The sequence below is a fragment of the Pseudopodoces humilis genome, chromosome 29, assembly GCF_049639895.1.
Source record: "Pseudopodoces humilis isolate 2021_Gansu_Grassland_sample_001 chromosome 29, ASM4963989v1, whole genome shotgun sequence".
Taxonomy (NCBI): domain Eukaryota; kingdom Metazoa; phylum Chordata; class Aves; order Passeriformes; family Paridae; genus Pseudopodoces; species Pseudopodoces humilis.
Window position 1 is genome coordinate 3381344 of NC_142228.1, and position 20543 is coordinate 3401886.

The following is a 20543-nucleotide window of genomic DNA, read 5'->3' on the forward strand; positions in this document are numbered from 1 at the left end:
TTTCCCAGGCCTAGAGAGGAATTCTTTTGTCTGACCAAAATGGGAAAGCATCAGCTGACATTGTATGTGAAGTTTAGGGTTATACACTGAAGAATCTCAGGATTACAAATACACAAAAAATAGAGAAGCTAAAATCCTAAGGCATCAGGGGTGAATAGCAACCAGCTGCAACCTTGGAGCACGAGGAGCACCAAGTGCCTGACTGCTCAGAGGCTGCTCAGAAATGCAGGCGTCCAGAGCATAGCCCCAAACCACGTGGGTCAGGTGCAGCAGGAACAAAACTGCCTTCAGCAACCTTGAGTGGCAATCTGGCTAAAGCTTTGTCTGCTCAAACCTAGCCTAAGCAAGGTTGGAGGAAGAAGTAAATGTGAAGCTGCTAAAAAGCTGCCCAGGAGAGGCAGCAGCTGTGTGGGGGCCTGGCAGCCGAGCTTCACCCAGCGCAGCCTTTAGAGGGTCTCTCTGGTGGTACCAGTCCAGGGTCAGCCTGTGGGTGTATGTTGAGGGCAGATAAAATTCACTGGAAATGACCCTGTGAGAGCTTGTGTGCTTTGCCACATGAGTCTCAGAGGCACAGGACTGCGCCTGGGAGGAGTGGATCAGAATTCCCCAGCAGCCTGTGTGGCAGACAGAAGTGTGAGCAGGCTTGTGACAGCTGTGGGCAGGCCTGTACTCATTGGGTTCTGTGCTTTGGGGAAGGAGTGGCAGCTCTGCAGGCAGTGAACCCCTCTTCATCAGCAGCACAGGGGGAGTTCCGGCGACTTCCACCTGTGTGAGGAGCCATGTGGGTTCCTGTGGCCAGGAGCCATGTGGTTCTGTGACCTCAAGGGGACACATCCCTGTGTGGCCCCCATGTCACAGAGGGGCAGAGATGTGGCACCTCTCCAGTGACAGTGAACTCACCTACCCAATGCTCGGTGGGCTGAACGCAGGAGAGTGAAGGAGCTGGCTTTCAGGATCAGTCAGCTGCTTCCTTTGCTGCTCTTTTGTGCCTGTCTTTTAGACAAGTATTTAGACAAGTAGTTAGACTAGCTAGACAAGTAGTTAGCAAGTAGTTAAACAAGTAGTTAGACAAGTAGTTTGACAGGTAGTTAGACAGTATTGTATAGTGTCCTCTTCAGCTTTCATCCTCTCAGAGGTAAGGATGATTTGACTCTTGGGATAGCTCCTAGAGGAAGGAGATGTGGGATAAAGTCTAGGCTGATTTACGCCTTCCTAGTTGAAGGCTGAGCTCCTACACAGTTGTAGGCTGCCCAGACACAGGCTAGGCCAGCATTCTTACTGGCTGATTCCCTTTCCTTTACTATAGCCTGGGATACCTAAGTAGTCTGTAGTAAGTCTGTAGTAAGTGTGTAGTAAGTAGGTAAAGTAGTGACTGTAGTCTGAGGGGCTGGGCTCGGCCCAGAGTGGCAAAAAGGCCACATTGGCTGCCAGAGGAGGGGAAGTGAGATGGAAAAAGGAGAGCAACAAAGGCAGTAGTTAAGTTAGTGGCTGAAAGCTGGTCAGTCCTGTGGAGGAGGTGGGAAAGCCAGAGAGCTCTGCTGCTGATGCAGTGACTGCAGCAGCAGCAGCAGCAGGAGCAGCAGGGCCTCTTTAGAGAAGGTACCATGCACTGGAGCACTTCAGAAGGACCTTTGAAGCTCCTGTGAACTGGGGCTCTGTCACTGGTCACAAAGATGGGAGCCTGCAGTTCAGCAGCTGGTACAAGCAGCACTGAAACTGTTGATGGCAAATGCTGTTCTCTAGGTTTGATTTATTTGGAGTTTTTATACTTTTGGTGAGCTAGGGTAATTTCTTTGCAATCATGTGATGGGATTGACACTGGTCTCTTTCTGGAGAATGTCCTGATGTCCTTGGTCTTCCAGAGCTTTGCCCTCTGTTCCTGAGAGACGCAATGGCCACAAGAGGGAACGATTTCTGTGAGTAACGGGTTCACTGTCAGGTTTGGACCTTGTGAATCCCCAGACAAGTGACATGACTGGTGGTCAGATCCCAGAATGATGTGCTCAGAACCCAGAGTGAACTCTGGGATGTTTCCTGAGAGCAGGCAGACTGACCCAGGTGTTTATGTTTAGTGACAGGAAAGCACCTTTTGTCTCTCCTTTCTTAGTACGCACAAGACTTTGAAACAGGATTGTTTATAGAGAGGTCTGACATCCTTGAGTTACCTTTTTTTTTTCAGTACTTGAATTTTTTCAACAAGTTACAATCAGTTACGACCAGGGAAAACTTGACTTGGTAAATCCAGTCTCCAGCTCTGGTGAGAAAGGAAGGTACCCCGAGGCCCAGAAATCAGAGTTGGGGTCTGTTAGACTCCTGGCAAAGTAAGCAGGGGAACAGACTTTTCCAACCCAGTAAATTTCAATGGCAGCTCTAGACTTCCCCTGACATGGAGTTGAAGGTTTGAGCTGGTTATCCTGGCTGCTTGTGTAGAAAAGTCCAAGTTTAAATCCGCTTCTGTACCTCGTCTCTTTTCAAATGGAATTTCTCTGCAGTCATTGCTGAGGGAATAGCTCCCCCAAAAAGGATCCTCTTTCCACCGGAGAAGATTTGCATGGTCTGGCAGCAGCAGCAGCAGAGTGCTGGAGCGGGGCTCTTCAATGTGGGCAACACGTGCTTCCTCAACGCTGTCCTGCAGTGTTTGACCTACACCCCGCCACTGGCCAACTACCTGCTGTCCCGAGAGCACAGCAAGGCCTGTGAGTGCTTTTGGGAACCTCTCCTGAATATGTGTTCATCAAATACCAAAGATTCCCAGAACCTGGAATTAGATTTAGGAGAACAGCAGCCCTTTGTCAGCACCATGAGTTGATGTTCTTTGAACACTCAAGCCTCTATAGAAGCCACTTGTCCTTGCCAGCTGTCTTACCCTTCCTGAAGACACCTCTTTCTAGCTGCAAGTCTTTATTCGGGCAAGTTAAAGCCTCCTGGCTTATTGCACAGAAATCTGTTGGTCCAGCATCCCTCTTAGGAACATTTTCCGCACACTAAAATGTCCTGGGATCGTTGGGTCATTGGGAGGAGTGGAGTATCGCGCTGGAGTGAAAGAGGAGGAGGAGGAGGAGGAGGATCGCACTGCTGTGGATATTTGGCTAACCTAAAGACTTTCCCTGTGTCTCTCTTCAGGTCAGCAGCAAGGATTCTGCATGATGTGCACCATGGAAGCACACGTTAACAAGGTCTTGCATTCCCCTGTCAGTGCCATCGTGCCTTGGGCTGTCCTCAAGGTTTTTGGACGTAAGTCATGGCAGGTGACATTTTGACAGGTTTTCTTCCCTTTGTGTATGAGAAGAGGACAAACTTCTTCTTTCTTAGGCATAGGAGAACATTTTCAGCTGGGTATGCAGGAAGATGCCCATGACTTCTTGTGCTGTACGGTCAATGCCATGCAGAGAGCTTGTCTGAGCGCCAGCAGCGAGTAAGCACAGGGCAATCACCCTCACAAAGCTCGGAGCCCTTTGGACTGCTTGATGTGCCGCCATCAAGGGAAACCTAAACCCTGGGCTTTCAGGCCAAGCAAAACTCTTGGAGGAGATAACGCTGTGTCTTATCACTTGTTTCCAGCTTGGACCTCTCTTCTGAATCCACTACCATCGTCCATCAAATATTTGGGGGCTTTCTGAGATCCAGAGGTACGTTTCCGCAGCTATTACTCTCCTTGACATTGCCCGTGCCCTTCTGTCTGCCTGTGCTCGACACTTGGTCCTGGGACTGGTGGGACAGGTGCAACGTGTAAATGGTCAATGCCAGTCAGCTTGCCATTGCTGAGCATTTGGATTTTCCCTTCCAGTCACCTGCTTCAACTGCAAAGCTGTTTCTGACTCCTACGAGGCCTTCCTGGATGTTCCTTTGGATATCAATGTAAGGGGCTTTGCAGTTGTGCTTCAAGACATCCCAAGGCCCTGCAGCAGCTTCCCAGAGTCAACACATTTGTCTTAAAAATATAGCCTGTGAACACAAGAGGTCTTGGTGGTGGGTGGGAAGGGCAATGGATAGTGTCCCCCTGCAGAGGCTGTGGCACTGGGCTCTCTGCAGGTGCTGTTTTTAAGCTGGACAAACAGCAGTTATCCTCTCTGCACCCTTGATACATCGTCATCCTTCTTCTCTTTGCCTGCCCTCCCGTAACACCTGTCTGGCTCCCAGGCTGATGGGTTGAATTGTTTGCACCACTGATGCCCCTGCACACTGTCCTTAGTTGAACTGAGCGGGGGCACAGGGACAGAGCTCTTGACAGCTCCAGGAGCTGCTGGGAGACGGGGAGGTGTTCAGTGTCGCACTCTCTTTCTGCCTCCTTCTGGATAGGTTCATGGTGGGTCTCTTCAGCGTCAGCTACAGGGCTTTTCTGGTCAGCTTCTGGGAAATGCTTGGGTGAGGGCATTTCCTGCAGCTCAGTGTGCACATTTCTCACTCCTCCAGGCAGCCTTGTCCCTCACTGCAGCTCTGGAAGAGTTTGTGACACCTGAGCAGCTGGACGGTGAAAACTGCTTTAAATGCAACAAGTGAGATGATTACTAAGAACATCCAGAGTAAGACGGGATCCTGTTGGATGGGGCTGCATGTCATTGAAGAGAAGTCATCTTCTTGTGCAGGTTTACTGCATACAGATGAGATGCAGCTTTTTGCAAATATGGCAGTGAAGAGCCTTAGAATAACAAAAGCTGTGTGAGACGGGAGAGGTTGCCTGACCAGCTTGGGGGAAGATTGGGTGCATTTCAGCACTGGGCTGTGTCTGTGCTTGCTTTCAAGGTGTAAGGAGAATGTTGCTGCCTCCAAGAGGTTCTCAATCCACCGTGCACCCAAGGTTCTGACGGTGTGTCTGAAACGGTTTGACTGTTTCACCGGTGGGAAGATCAACAAGGTGTGTAACACAAGTGGTGTGCAGCTTTCTTTTCCTAGAGTAGATTTCCTAGAGCTTGTCACAAGCCACTCGTTAGTGATGTTAGTTGTTGGGTAGTAGTTGTCTGTAGGTACAGGTAGTGGTATGTAGTTGGGTTTGTTGTGTTCTCTCCTTGGGAGAAATGAATTTCCTTGGGAAGACAGGCCAGCGCTCTTCTCCCACAGCGCTGCTTTGGCCAAGAGCAGTTTCCTGCCGCCCAAGGCATTACACCTTGCTATACGTAAAAGCAGCTGCTCATGAGCCTCAAAGATGTATTTCCACACCTCTGGCCCCTGGATGTGGCAGGCTATTCTCTGTCCCAGGTGAGGGTCACCTCTGAGCCCTCCTGGTGTCTCTGTAGGCTGTGGAGTACCCCGAGTACCTGGATCTCCGCCTGTACATGTCCGAGGCCGATGGAGAGCCCCTCTATTACTCCCTGTATGCTGTCCTGGTGCACAGTGGCTACAGCTGCCATGAAGGACACTATTTCTGCTACACAAAGGTAAACAGCAACTTCCTTCCTTCCCAACGAGGAGAAGGCGTGCTGGGGAAGAGGAACTTTCCTGTCGCTATTACCGACAGCCAAGGTTTTGGCCCAGAAGGTCTCCTTAGGGGCTGCACTGGATTTCTTCTGGCACACTCTTTGTTAGGTAGTTTTCTGCCCGTGTTTTTGGTGAGAAGCCATGCAGAGATCCTTGCCTTTATTTTTCACAGGCCAGCAACGGGCTGTGGTACCAGATGGATGATGAGTCTGTGGAGGTTCATAGCATTGACACAGCTCTCAGGCAGCAAGCCTACCTGCTGTTTTATGCCAGGTGAGACAATGGAACAGGCTGCCCAAAGAAGCTGTGGGTGCCCCATCCCTGGAAGAGTTCAAGGCCAGGTTGGATGGGGCTTGGAGGGGCCTGGTCTATTGTAAGGTATTCCTGACCATGAGCGGGAGTGGAACAAAAGGAGCTTTAAGGTCCCTTCCAAGGCAAACAAGTGTGTGAATTTATGGAATGGAGGCTGTAGAAGGTAGAAAGATGAGTTTTTGCTGGGACAGGAGCAGGCCGGGTGGGAATACTCTGGTTGACCTTTACATTTGTGACCTTGGCTAAGTCTCTCTGTCATAGAAACCTCTCTGAGAAAATGACTGAAGCCCAGAAGAGGCTGCAACAACAGCCCTAAAGTGAGATCACTCTTTTTTTCTCCAGATGCTCTGATCTGAGGCTTGGAGAAAAGGCTTCTTCCTCGCTGGCACCATCATATGCGCCATCCATCCTCAGTCAGTGGGCAGCCTGCAGCAAGCAGGTGGCTTCTGTAGTCCCACAGGTTTTGCCTGACAGGACAAAGGTAACTGGGGAGGAGGGTCAGGGCACCACAGGAGCTGTGGATTTCTTTCAAGGATCTAAGCATTTCTCCCTTTTTCCCTGGCACCCTGCAGCATTCTTCACAGCCACAATGCTGCTTCCTGTCAAAGCATGCCACCTGCATCCATGCCATTTGTGTGCCTTTGGCCCTTTGGCCTTGGCAGCCCTCCAGAAGGGCCTTTGGGAGGCTCTGAAATGTGCCCTCCCAGAGCTTCTGGGGCTTCCCCACTGACTCTGGCCCTTTCAGGAGAGAAGGGCAGGAACTCTGCACAGCTCTCTTTCCAGGACATGGTGCTGAGCGTGGAAGACCCTGGCCAGGAGGAGGCGCAGAGCGGATCCCCACTGTGGGGCAAGGATGCCGACAGCTGTTTTTTGGACACCGCAGACTGTGATGACGCCACAGGGAGGAACATGGGCCCTCCAAGTTGTGGCCAGGATCCCAAGGATGATGCAGCTTCAGGACCTTCCAACAGGAGCTTGGAGTCGGCCTGTGGACCTGGGGATGCTTGGGAGGAAACCCTGCTGAGGCAGAAAGAGACGAGCAGATCCACGTGGAGCGGCTACGACCTCCACAGCAGAAAACAAATTCTCCCTGTTGTGACCACACCTCCTGGTGACAGTGCAGTTCGAGGGCCCTCCTGCAGCAGCTTGAAGCAGGCTCCCATGCTTAAGGCTGGTCAAGAGGAAATCCAACCACGGTGGAGAGAGCAGAGAAGATCCCCAGAGCAGGGCTGTGACCTCCATGGCTGCTCTGGGCAGTGCACAGACCATCCCTGCTCTCTGAGCAAGAGGAGAACAAATCCTCCAGGATGTGACAAAGTCCCAGTGGACAGTGCAGCTTCAGGGTTGTAGTTCATTTATTTAGTTTGGTTAAGGATTTGTTGAAGCTTGTTAGGACGTTCTTGTTCCCCCCTGTTGATTGTATTGGTTAGGCCCCAGTTGTCAGTTATGTAAACCCCTCCTATTTTACCTGAATGTTCCCTGTCAATCACCTTAGGCCTGCTCCTACCCCCCCATCCATCATTGTAAACCCCACCCCTTCTTCCAGAGCCTTCTGTATCAATCAGTTATATCTCGAGGCCCCACTGGTTACTGTATCTTGCTCCCTCCCTCTGTGAATCCCTATTAGTCCGGAAGGTGTGATTCCCTCCCCTTACTCCTCCTCTCAAGATTCCCCATTGGTCTACAGTTGGTACCCTCCCCTGGAGGTCAGGCCATACTTAACTCCTTGCACAGCAATGCTCAGGGCTCTCTTGGACCTGGATCCCTTCGAGTGTGGACGCCTTGTTTCCGTGACTGAATAAAACCATTGCTGGGAACTACAATCCAAGAGAGACTCCTCTGCTTTCTTGTCTCCACACCTGACGCCGTGCACCACAGAGCCTGGAGTAGCCCAAGACACTGGAGGGGTCACTGAGGGAAAAGCCTACTCCCCAGTGATTCCGCACTCCTGGCGTTCACCTGCGCCAGAGTGCAAAGACCACCATAGAGCCAGCCGGAGCTCCGGTGCAGTACAGCGTCACTTCAGGGCCCTCCAACACCAGCTTCAAGCAGGCTCGTGTGTTCAGGGCTGTTCAGGAGCAATTCCGACTGAGGCTGAGGGAGCAGAGAAGCTGCCCACAGCTGGGCTATGATTTCTGCTGCCAGTTTGTGTGTTTCACCACCATTCTGTGAGGAAAAGGAGGGTTTGTGTGCCCCAGAGACGCAGGTCAGGGAAGCACTTAGGGCACTCTAGGAGTGCTGGTGGCAGATTGTGGCGCTGGCTGAAGCAGAATGGAAAATTAGCATTGTGTTTTTTAGCAAAGGTGTCCTTGTTTTCTACACCCATTCTCAAAGAAGAGGGAACAATTTAGTTTAATGCCTGATTATGCCAATAACTAGTCTAGAAGACTTCAATTATTTTAGACTAAAAAGCTTAATAATTCTTTTTTCCTTTTTTATTACTTATTCCTTTATTCTTTCTTCAAAGTGCAAACAATTGTTGCTACTATTGTAGCACAGTCTTTGGAAGCCATAGTGAAGCAATTTTATTAAAGCTAGAAAAATAAAAGTTAATCACAGCCTCTCCTGACTCCAGCTCGTGAGGTGACCTGTGCTTCCAAGCAGAGGGGCCAGAGCCTCTGACCTGCATTGAGCAGGTCTGCCACAGCTCCGTGTCACACTGAGCACTGCAGTGTCCAGCCTTCCCCTGCTGCAGCCAGTCCCTTCCCAGGCTGTTCCAATCTCCACCTCCACCTTCCAGGAGCATTGAACGCTGTTGAGCACATCCAATGCTCCCTCTGACCTGCAGGGAGAGGAAGATTCCCTCATTTGCCGTTGTGGCCAGTGGCTCCTGTCTGTGACAGATTTTGTGTCCTGCTCGGTCCCCCCCTGCACAAGCCAGGCTGGCTCCGTGCTGCTGGGCCTCTTGCAGTGCCTGTGAGCAAGGCTCCAGCTGAGCTTTCAAAACAGCCCCAAAAGAGCTCCAATTCAACAAAAGAGCCCAGTGCTCCTGTGGTTCCCCTGAGGGGGCCGAAGGGCCTTGGTACCATCCTGGGCATGTACCCCTGAGGGGGCAGGCGGGCCGCGGTGCAGCCTGGGCAAGTTCCCCTCAGGGGGCAGAAAGGGCCCCTGGTTTCAGCCTGGGCATGTCACTCTGAGGAGGCAGAAGTGTGTGGAAGATCCTGGCCAGGAGCCTGATCCCCACTGTGGGGCAGGGAAGGCTGCAGCTGCTTTTTTGGGCACCACGGATTGTGATGACGCCACAGGGAGGAACACGGGCCCTCCAGGTTGTGGCCATGATCAGCATGTGGATGATGCAGCTTCAGGGCCTACCAACAGGAGCTTGGAGTTGGCCTGTTGACCTGGGGATGCTTGGCAGGAAACCCTGCTGAGGCAGAGAGAGATGAGCAGATCCGTGTGGAGCGGCTACAACCTGCACAGCCGCTTTGTGCAGCACACGGGCTACAACTCTTCATCGAGGAAGAGGAGGAGGCAGAAAACAAATTCTCCCTCTTTTGACCAAACCCCTGTTGTCGGTGCAGTTCCAGGGCCCTCCAGCACCAGCCTGAAGCAGGTTCCCATGCTTTGGGCTGGTCAAGAGCAACCCAAAGCGAGGTGGAGAGAGCAGAGAAGATCCCCAGAGCAGGGCTGTGACCTCCATGGCCGCTCTGTGCTGTGCACAGGCCGGCAGCCGTGTCTGAGCAGGAGGAGGAGAACAAATCCTCCAGGATGTGACAAAGCCCCAGTGGATAATGCAGCTTCAGGGCCCTGAACGCAGGTGTTCCTGCGTTTCCCCTGAGGGGGCAGAGGGGCCCCAGTGGCAGCGTGGGCAGGTTCCCCTGAGGGGGCAGAAGGGGCCCCTGGTTTCATTCTGGGCATGTCGCTCTGAGGGGGCCGAAGGGCTTTGTGTCCAGCCTGGATGGGTTCCCTTCAGGAGGCAGAGTGGCCCTGGTGCCAGCCTGGGCAGGTTCCCCTGATGGGGCAGAGGGGCCCCGGGGTCAGCCTGAGCAGGTTCCCCTGAGGGGGCAGAGGGGCCCCAGGTTCCAGCTTGGGCAAGTTCCCCTGAGGGGGCAGAGGGTCCTCTGGTTCCAGCCTGGGCAGGTTCCCCTCAGGGGTCAGAAAGGGCCCCTGGTTTCAGCCTGGGCATGTCGCTCTGAGGGGGCCGAAGTTTTTTGTGTCCAGCCTGGATGGGTTCCCTTGATCAGGCAGAGTGGCCCTGGTGCCAGCCTGGGCAGGTTCCCCTGATGGGGCCGAAGGGCTCTGGTGTCAGCCTGGTCGGATTCCCCTCAGGGGGAAGAGGGGCCCCAGTGCCAGCCTGGGCAGGTTCCCCTGAGGGGGCAGAGGGGCCCCTGGTTCCAGCTTGGGCAAGTTCCCCTGAGGGGGCAGAGGGTCCTCTGGTTCCAGCCTGGGCAGGTTCCCCTCAGGGGGCAGAAAGGGCCCCTGGTTTCATCCTGGGCATGTCGCTCTGAGGGGGCCGAAGGGCTTTGTGTCCAGCCTGGGTGGGTTCCCTTGATCGGGCAGAATGGCCCCGGTGCCAGCCTGGGCAGGTTCCCCTGAGGGGGCCGAAGGGATCTGGTTTCAGCCAGGGCCGGTTCCCCTCAGGTGGCAGAGGGGCCCCAGTGCCAGCCAGTGCAGGTTCCCCTCAGGGGGCAGAAGGGGCCCCTGGTTTCAGCCTGGGCATGTCGCTCTGAGGGGGCCAAAGGGCTTTGTGTCCAGCCTGGGTGGGCTCCCTTGATCGGGCAGAATGGCCCCCGTGCCAACCTGGCCATGTGACCAAACCCCTGTTGATGGTGCAGTTCCAGGGCCCTCCAGAACCAGCCTGAAGCAGGTTCCCATGCTTTGGGCTGGTCAAGAGCAACCCGAAGCGAGGTGGAGTTAGCAGAGAAGATCGCCAGAGTCGGGCTGTGACCTCCATGGCCGCTCTGTGCAGTGTAGGTTCCCCTCAGGGGGAAGAGGGGCCCCAGTGCCAGCGTGGGCAGGTTCCCCTGAGGGGGCAGAGGGGCCCCAGTGCCAGCCTGGGCACGTTCCCCTGAGGGGACAGAGGGGCCCCTGGTTTCAGCCTGCGCATGTCGCTCTGAGGGGGCCGAAGGTTTTTGTGTCCAGCCTGGATGGGTTCCCTTGATCAGGCAGAGTGGCCCTGGTGTCAGCCTGGGCAGGTTCCCCTCAGGGGGCAGAGGGGGCCCCTGGTTCCAGCTTGGGCAAGTTCCCCTGAGGGGGTAGAGGGGCCTCTGGTTCCAGCCTGGGCAGGTTCCCCTCAGGGGGCAGAAAGGGCCCCTGGTTTCATCCTGGGCATGTAACTCTGAGGTGGCAGAAGGGTGTGGAAGATCCTGGCCAGGAGCAGGCCCGGAGCGGATCCCCAGTGTGGGGCAGGGAAGGCTGCAGCTGCTTTTTTGGGCACCACAGATTGTGATGACGCCACAGGGAGGAACACGGGACCTCCAAGTTGTGGCCATGATCAGCATGTGGATGATGCAGCTTCAGGGCCTACCAACAGGAGCTTGGAGTTGGCCTGTTGACCTGGGGATGCTTGGCAGGAAACCCTGCTGAGGCAGAGAGAGATGAGCAGATCCGTGTGGAGCGGCTACAACCTGCACAGCCGCTTTGTACAGCACACGGGCTACAACTCTTCATCAAGGAAGAGGAGGAGGCAGAAAACAAATTCTCCCTCTTTTGACCAAACCCCTGTTGACGGTGCAGTTCCAGGGCCCTCCAGCACCAGCCTGAAGCAGGTTCCCATGCTTTGGGCTGGTCAGGAGCAACCCGAAGCGAGGTGGAGAGAGCAGAGAAGATCCCCAGAGCAGGGCTGTGACCTCCATGGCCGCTCTGTGCTGTGCATAGGCCGGCAGCCCTGTCTGAGCAAGAGGAGGAGAACAAATCCTCCAGGATGTGACAAAGCCCCAGTGGATAATGCAGCTTCAGGGCCCTGAACGCAGGTGTTCCTGCGTTTCCCCTGAGGGGGCAGAGGGGCCCCAGTGGCAGCGTGGGCAGGTTCCCTTCAGGGGGCTGAGGGGGCCCCAGTGCCAGCCTGGGCAGGTTCCCCTGAGGGGGCAGAAGGGGCCCCTGGTTTCAGCCTGGGCATGTCCCTCTGAGGGGGCCGAAGGTTTTTGTGTCCATCCTGGGTTCCCTTGATCAGGCAGAGTGGCCCTGGTGCCAGCCTGGGCAGATTCCCCTCAGGGGGCAGAAGGGGCCCCTGGTTTCAGCCTGGGCATGTCGCTCTGAGGGGGCCAAAGGGCTTTGTATCCAGCTTGGGTGGGTTCCTTTGATCGGGCAGAATGGCCCCCATGCCAACCTGGCCATGTGACCAAACCCCTGTTGACGGTGCAGTTCCATGGCCCTCCAGCACCAGCCTGAAGCAGGTTCCCATGCTTTGGGCTGGTCAAGAGTAACCCAAAGCGAGGTGGAGAGAGCAGAGAAGATCCCCAGAGTAGGTCTGTGACCTCCATGGCCGCCCTGTGCAGTGTAGGTTCCCCTCAGGGGGAAGAGGGGCCCCAGTGCCAGCCTGGGCAGGTTCCCCTGAGGGGGCAGAAGGGGCCCCTGGTTTCAGCCTGCACATGTCACTCTGAGGGGGCCGAAGGTTTTTGTGTCCAGCCTGGATGGTTTCCCTTGATCAGGCAGAGTGGCCCTGGTGCCAGCCTGGGCAGGTTCCCCTGATGTGGCCCCGGGGTCAGCCTGGGCAAGTTCCCCTCAGGGGGCAGAAAGGGCCCCTGGTTTCAGCCTGGGCATGTCACTCTGAGGAGGCAGAAGTGTGTGGAAGATCCTGGCCAGGAGCCTGATCCCCACTGTGGGGCAGGGAAGGCTGCAGCTGCTTTTTTGGGCACCACAGATTGTGATGACGCCACAGGGAGGAACACGGGCCCTCCAGGTTGTGGCCATGATCAGCATGTGGATGATGCAGCTTCAGGGCCTACCAACAGGAGCTTGGAGTTGGCCTGTTGACCTGGGGATGCTTGGCAGGAAACCCTGCTGAGGCAGAGAGAGATGAGCAGATCCGTGTGGAGCGGCTACAACCTGCACAGCCGCTTTGTGCAGCACACGGGCTACAACTCTTCATCGAGGAAGAGGAGGAGGCAGAAAACAAATTCTCCCTCTTTTGACCAAACCCCTGTTGACGGTGCAGTTCCAGGGCCCTCCAGCACCAGCCTGAAGCAGGTTCCCATGCTTTGGGCTGGTCAGGAGCAACCCGAAGCGAGGTGGAGTTAGCAGAGAAGATCCCCAGAGCAGGGCTGTGACCTCCATGGCCGCTCTGTGCTGTGCACAGACCAGCAGCCCTGTCTGAGCAAGAGGAGGAGAACAAATCCTCCAGGATGTGACAAAGCCCCAGTGGATAATGCAGCTTCAGGGCCCTGAACGCAGGTGTTCCTGCGTTTCCCCTGAGAGGGCTGAAGGGCCCCGCTGCCAGCCTTCACATATTCTCCAGAGGGGGCAGGAGGGCCTCGGTGCCAAAGTGGGTAGATTCCCCTCAGGGGGCAGAAGGGGCCCCTGGTTCCAGCCTGGGCGTGTCGCTCTGAGGGGGCCAAAGAGAATAGAAAGATTTGATTTGATGAATAACTCTAAACCACAGTTTAATATCTGATTTCAGGTTGTCATTCTCTGGATGGGGCCCATTCCAGGAAAGAATTATTTGACACAGATAAGCTCAGATATTCTCCACAGTACCACACAAAAAGTACTAAAGGATGTGGATTGCACCCCAGAAAATAACATTTGTTATATGCGTGTTGCAGGTGTAGCAGTTTTCTTCAAGAATACAAAAATTTCTTGGAATTGACCTTCTATTCCAATAATCCATTTACTTCATAGGCTGGTAAGTCTCCCTGAAAGAGATGTCCTGCCTGTGTAAGTGCCAGAGGACAATAACATCAGGAAGAAGAGAAAGAAGAATGAAGTCAAATAGAGTAGCTCATATGCCACTAGGAGGAATCTGTGGTTAATGTTTTTGGAAAAGCCAAATCACCAATCTTAAGTATTTCTAGCTGTGTTCCCAGAGGACAAGAGTCTGTTGGGCATTGACTGCTGCGGTTTTAGGAGTCAGTTATTTTTTTCTCATTGTTTAGGTACAACAAAACTCTTTCTCTGGTTCTCCTGTTTGGTTCTGGAGCAAATAGTAAAGAAAGACCTACAGAGCACTTGCATATCTATTTTAATCTGTTATATACTGACCTTTATTGATCTTGGGCCTGATCTTGCTTGAATTAAGGGATAAGAATTTGATGTGGAGACAAACTACAAAGAGACATAAGAGAATGTCTTTAAAGGCTTTTCAGGAGGAAGGAACACGTGCCTAAGTCATGTCTAACCCTGGTTTTATTATTTTCTAATTAATGGTACAGGAAAGGCCTGCCATGGGAGAACACATCATGCCATCTCAGATAGGTCCTTCAGATTTCTCAGAGATTTTCCTCTGTGGATAACAAGTTTTGTCTTTATTATGTTTCTGTTTAATTAAACAAGGATACTGCACTTCCAAGCTGTCACCATACAGAAGACACCTACATCACATTAGGTGGTTCTTCCCTACAAAATCCCTTTCTGCTGTTCTCAGGAGATGACTGTGATGCAGTTTACAGTCCTCCTTTCTTTTCATTTTCCCTAAGGATAGAAGTGGGCAAATACACTCCTACAGCCAGAGGAAAAAGGATCAGACTGAATGAGGTGTCTTAACACTGGAAATGTGAGTATCAGCCAGTAATTCAAATTTTAATCAATCTCTTTGGCAATGAAAGGGGCATTGTGGTGAGAGAGATGATGTGTGGTTGCTGATGGACTTGAATAATAAACCAAACAACAGCTAAATAAAAAAGATCTTTTAATAGGATACAATAAAAATTGAGATTGATAATGAGTGATTCTTTTGTCCCTTATCCCCAAATGTATGTGGACTGCATCTTTGCTTCACCTTTTTGTTGAGAAAGCATAAATATGGCAAGCCTGTGTGGCAACTCTGTCATGAATTTGGCTGCATTATGAAGTAGTAGTAATTACTGCAAAGTAAAACCAGATCTTGATATTTCTGTAGGATATCTGGGTTTATACAGAAATGCTTTCCAAGTTATATAAAACTAGAGGTGGCTGTGAGTCAACTCATACATATGCATCATATTTATCCAGCCTCTAAAAACTATTCCTTATTGCTCCAATCAGCACTAGCCAGTCTCAGTGGACTTTATAAATACATATATATAGTATAAAGAGCTGTGGAAAAGCCTCTCTTCTACTTCACTGCAGAGTGCTCACAGCTGAAAGCTTTTCCGGGGACATAATAATTTAGTTTTATTTTTTTTCCCTTCTTCCACCACACTCCACAACAGGTAACAGAGAAGTTACCTTTGTTATATTTAAGTGTTGCTACTGATGATTTTGGGACTTGAAATGATTAGTCCATTAAAAAAATATCTGTCATATTTTTTTTTCTTTTTCTACAGGGTAAAAATGGTAGCTGAGCATTTGAAGACATAGTGAAGTATTTAATATGCAAACTTTGAAGGCAATGCTATGAAAGAAGAATCAGTCAAAAATAGAGACAAAAATAAACGCATAAGATTGCCTTATTTTCTTTAGAAACTTTTATAACCTGTTCAGAAGATCTCTTAAAAATCTGTGTCGTTTCTAAATTCTAGTCATCCTTTTGTCTGTTCAAGCAGGCAGTTGCATTTTGATTGCAGATTTGCCTGTTTGCAGCTTCATCAGCTGCTGAACACTAAAACAAAGACAGTTCTGCAAGGTACCAGAGAAGGATGATCCTTGGGAACCTCAGTGGACTGAGTGAATTCAGACTCCTGGGTTTTTCTGAAATCTCTCACTTGCACCCTTTGCTCTTTGTAGTTTTATTATCTCTGTATGTTCTCACCTTGATGGCTAATGCAGTGATAGTTTTTATAATAAACAGTGATAATACCCTTCATACCCCGATGTATTTCTTCCTCACCCAGCTGTCCTGTTTGGATATCTGCTATCTGTCAGTCATCACCCCAACTATTCTTGAGAACCTGATGGTGGGAACAGTAAGTATTTCCAAGACAAGGTGTGCAATGCAAATGTTTTTCTTCCTTTTCTTTGGAGTTGCTGAATGTTTTCTCTTGGCTGCCATGTCCCTTGATCGTTATTTTGCAATTTGCTACCCCTTGCATTACACAGTTATCATGAGCAGCAGGGTCTGCAGCAGCCTGGTTGCTGGAACTTACATTTGTGGAGCTGCTGTGGGCTTAGTTCACACCCTCATAACATTCAGCTCACCCTTGTGTGGTTCTGCCATCGACCACTTCTTCTGTGAGATTCAGCCACTCCTGGACCTGCTTTGTGGCAACACCTTCCCAAGAGAAATCCAAGTCATTGTGGTGGCTATCTTTGCTATTCTGAGTCCTTTCTTACTGATCATTTATTCCTATATTCGTATAATTTACACAATTCTTCACATGGCCTCAGCTGAGAGCCAGCAGAAAGCATTTTCCACTTGCTCCTCACACCTCTTGGTTGTGACTCTTTTTTATGGCACTGCAGGCTCCATGTATCTGCGACCAAAATACAGTTACTGTGCATCTGTGGATAAATTCCTCTCACTTTCTTATTCTGTAGTGACTCCTTTACTGAATCCCATCATTTATAGTTTGAGGAATAAAGAGGTGAAAGGAGCCCTGAAGAAAAAATGGAGAAAAATTAATTTTTCACTCTAAATTCTTGTTCAGTAAAATTAATTTCTAGATACACTTCAGCTTTTGAGGAGGAAAGAGGGAGAAGAGTGGAGATTTTCAGCTGTAAGATGGAGTGTTAGAAGCTCTCAACATTTTGGAGGGAAACTTCTTCCACGTACTTAAGAAATTCTTAAATAAATAAACTTTTTTTTTTTCTTTTTATTTTCCCTGCTATTTTTCAGAAACTTTAAAATTGTGGTTTTTACATAATTCTGACTTTTTGAACAGAAGAGAAATATTCAGGAGCCTGATTTTACTGAAAGAACTGAGAAGAATAAGTTTTCATCCGTTTGCATTTATTTCCTGAGAATGTTTAGTAAATTTGTCTGGGGAAAGGAGAGGACATAATTCAGGCTACAGTGTGGAGCCCAGGAAATTAATGAGGACTTATTATTAATTCTGAGATTGTTATTGGGAAAAAAAAAAGAAAAAAAAGTGTGCAAAATTGCATTCCCATCCCAGTGCCTCGAAGATATTTCTTTAATTTTAGATTCATGGTTTTAAACATGTTGGACCATGTGAAGAACCTAACCTCTGTAACGGCTAATAAATTCTTTCTGTTAAATCCTCAAAACTTAAATGATATTGGAAAGTTAAGGACATGAATAACTCCTTAAATTAATCCTTCATTCCTGGAAATAATTGTAAATATAAGTATCATAAAAGTACAGTTTTATTACTTATGTTACACATTACAGTGTTCTTAATTTTATGTCATACGAATTTTTTTCTTGAGAGTTTGTAATTCCACAGAAAAATTATAAGGTATAACTCATTGCAGAAGGTTGACATGTTTGTTTTTAATCACATCTTATTTTGTTAAAAAAAAAAATTATTAAAACAAAAAAATGCAGATTTTTCAGGATTAATTAAAAAAGAAAGTGAGCCACCAGTAAGAGATTTAATTCATCATATTTTCAAATAGCATCTTTGATTTAAAATATAAAAGCATATTGGAGACATATTTTCTATCACTCTTGATGTAATTAGAAAATAATGTACCATATGACTTGAAGGATTTTTAATTTTTATTAAAATTAAATGTTTCATTTTTTTCATGTAATGCGAGGGTAGGATTGATGTTTTAATTATATTTTTACATTCACTGTACCAAAGATAGGGAGCAGGGATTCAGTGGTCATTCTTAAAGGTTGGACAAATAGAGATTTCAAGAAAAATGTAGAAATTCTGTTGTTCAGGAACAGTTTATTTCACTTTGGACTTACCACATCTATGAATGATGGTTTCGATATCTATCAAGTGACTTTTAGAATGGATTCCTAATAATAAGGAATGATGTTTCTGACATACAACTGGGAGCCACAACTGCTGTAAGAGGTACTCATTATTTTGGAATGGCATTTGTAAGGCAGGTACAGCACTCCTAGACATGTAAAATTATGCTAAACATTCAGTTTAGTCATTAGATTAGCCAAATGTCCACATTTGAAATTGTCTCTATGGTCTATAGATGCCAGCTAGATATTTCAGCAGATTTGGTCACCAGATTCCATTAACTTCTTATTAGTTTTGACTGTGGTGGGCATTCAGACACCTGCCAATAGATGCCTGGGTCTGGAATCAGATTGCACTCCAAATGATTGATACTTATGTGCCCAAACTGTCACAGGATAAAGATAAACCACACACATAAATCTTGGGATCTCCTTTTCCAGGCTTGACTCAACTGCCTAAGGCAGTCTTCTGTTAATATCTCAAACATCCTAGGAAAATCTTCCTGATATTCAGCTGGAATTTGCTGTGCATCAGTTTCTGCCTGGTGCCTTTTGCTGAGCAGAGCTTGGTCTGACCCTGACCACTGACCGCTGCCACAGGGTGAGTGGGAGCTTCAGACCAGCCCTGCCTCAGCACAGATTTTAGAAATGGTTTAAATTTAAGGAATCCCTCTGGCCTGCATCTTTTAATGACAGCAAATCAGGTCTGTTTATAGAAATGAATTATTTATTGAATAACAAGGGATAGCAGATGAACGATCTTAATCAGATTTACTTACTACACAGTATAAACCTAAAGAACTGGTAGTAGATTACAACATAACATAAAACAGTGCACTGTATCAAGGTAGCTATACTAAAGCTAGCAAAAGAAGTAGAAAAAACTAGGAATCAAATGTAAGTTAGCACAGAAATGATGATAATGTACAGATTCCTTCACTTAACCCCACAGGAGTCACCACAAAGCAGCATCCCTACTCATCAGAGAAACTGCACACATTTCCATGGAATGGAAACAGAAGATCTCTGCTTTGTGAAAGTTTGGTGTAGCTTTTATAAAGTTTATAAAGTGATGTGTCTGTCTGAAATCCAGCGTGTTTTCCACATCTCACTCCAACAGTAAGATGTTTTTGGGCAACTGGGAGATGCCAGACCAGTGTTAACCCCATGGGACCAAAATAACTCTACAGGAGAGATTGTCCTGTTGGAGTGATCTGAGCATGTAACAAACAGCAGATAAGCTCTTGTGGGGGGAGATGCCTGCAGATCTCCTGCAGACACTTTTATACCCTGCACAACCCCCTGCAGATACTTTTATAGGCTGGTAAGATCCCCTCTCAGTCTTCTCCAGGCTGATCAGGCCCAGCTACCTCAGCCTGTCCTCATAAGAGGGATTCTCGTCATCTTTGAAGCCCTCCACTGGACAATGACATAATTTGTCATCATGTGTGTCATGTGTGCTACTCCTATGGAGACGTTTCTTGGAAGCTGTAGAGCTCCATAGGGCATCTGGCCTGGAGGAGAGAACACTGAGCTCAGACTTCATTGTGGTCTTCACCATCCTCCCAAGGGGCAGCAGAGGGGCAGGAATCGATCTCTTCACTCTCATGACCAGTGATAGGACTGGAGGAAACGGCTGCAGCTGAGTAAGGGGAGGTTTAGGTTGGATAACAAGAAAAAACTTTTTCACCCAGAGTGTGGTTGGGCACTGGAAGAGCCTCCCCGGGGAAGCAGACTCAGCACCAAGTCCATCTGAGCTCAAGAGGTGTCTGGACAATGCTCTCAGACATATGTTGTGACTTTTGGAGTGTCCTGTGCAGGGCCAGGAGCTGGACTGGGTGATCCTGACAGGTCCCTTCCAGCTCAGGATTTTCTGTGGTTCTATGACCTTGCAGACCTGCCTTTCTGACAGCCTATTTGCCAACATCCTCACAGAACTGACCTCCTGTGTCATCAGCCCTGGACATAATGGGTATGATGCCTCAGGTGTCACAGCAAATCTACTCTGAAATAAGACAATTATTCTTGCATTAATGAGCAGATTATTTTGACCTTAAATTGGGATCAGGAACTAACTGCAGCATCTCAGTCTGCAGTCAATTATAAGTATCTTGAGTTCACCTCTGTCTTTCAGTTTCTCCAGCTCTTCCCCTGTGCCCTTGCTCACATCCCTTGCTGCATATTCCCTCTTCTCAATGAAGTTTCTTTCCAAGACACTGAGTGCGGATGTCCCAAGGCATTAGAGTTTCACCAAGTTTTAACTAGGCCTTTGTGTTTAGCTGAGTCCCTCCCAGAGGAGATACTGGGCTGTAGAGAACTGGGGAGAGGGCCAATCACCAGCTAGGAAAGTTCTGAATCTCAGGAGTGAGTCTAATTGCAGAAGTCCTTGTTAGCTCCAGCTAATTGCTCTTAGCTTTTCACCAAACACAAATATTTCCTTTTCTGAAGGAATGGCAGGATCACTTCAAGACAAATCTAGATGAGACTGGGAATACTGCTCTCCTTTGATGCTTGTAACATCAGAGCTAGAGAAAGTTAGGAATTTTTAAAAATTTCAGAACAGCTCCAGGGGCTGTCACGACATTGCATTGCGTTCATGAGGCCAACGTGCACCTGCCTGGTTTTCCTCTGCCCAGACATTAACAAACCCCAGGAGCAAGGACCAAAGGGAAGCAAGAATCACTTCCCAGCAGGAGACAGAGATCATAGGTATTATTCCTGGCTGCTCTAAGTTCCTTTAACCAAAGCTATTGCTGAAAAGTTCAAAAACACATGCTCTAGTGTAAAACAAAAATATCTCTAATAGAACAAGCAGGGCAGGATGTCCTCCTGTGTCTTGTAGTGTAAAACATCAGTAAGTGTCCTGGAAACACTCAGACTAAACCTCCTCTTCCTCACCATTACCAGTACATAA

General features: G+C 49.3%; 2 protein-coding genes across 2 annotated transcripts; both read left to right on the top strand.

Moving 5' to 3' along the window:
- Nucleotides 1-1891: 1891 nt before the first annotated feature.
- LOC148182464 (ubiquitin carboxyl-terminal hydrolase 17-like protein 6) lies at nt 1892-9225 on the top strand. Its single transcript, XM_088067901.1, has 14 exons — nt 1892-1916; nt 2493-2696; nt 3124-3195; nt 3292-3415; nt 3562-3629; nt 3788-3858; nt 4414-4496; nt 4744-4855; nt 5235-5375; nt 5588-5688; nt 6070-6140; nt 6473-6897; nt 7696-7783; nt 9086-9225. Exons 1-14 carry the CDS (start codon nt 1892-1894, stop codon nt 9223-9225), a joined length of 1725 nt encoding a protein of 574 aa, XP_087924027.1.
- Nucleotides 9226-15440: 6215 nt separating this feature from the next.
- Nucleotides 15441-16376, top strand: LOC102113969 (olfactory receptor 10C1-like). Its single transcript, XM_005533997.2, has one exon. It carries the CDS (start codon nt 15441-15443, stop codon nt 16374-16376), a length of 936 nt encoding a protein of 311 aa, XP_005534054.2.
- The last annotated feature ends 4167 nt before the right edge of the window (nt 16377-20543 follow it).

Coding starts and splice junctions, on each gene's coding strand:
- LOC102113969 (XM_005533997.2), top strand. CDS start 15,441: ATGATCCTTGGGAACCTCAGTGGACTGAGTGAATTCAGACTCCTGGGT.
- LOC148182464 (XM_088067901.1), top strand. CDS start 1,892: ATGGCCACAAGAGGGAACGATTTCT. Junction 3,196..3,291: donor GGTCTTGCATTCCCCTGTCA/GTGCCATCGTGC, acceptor GTATGAGAAGAG/GACAAACTTCTTCTTTCTTA. Junction 4,497..4,743: donor AACTGCTTTAAATGCAACAA/GTGAGATGATTA, acceptor CTTGCTTTCAAG/GTGTAAGGAGAATGTTGCTG.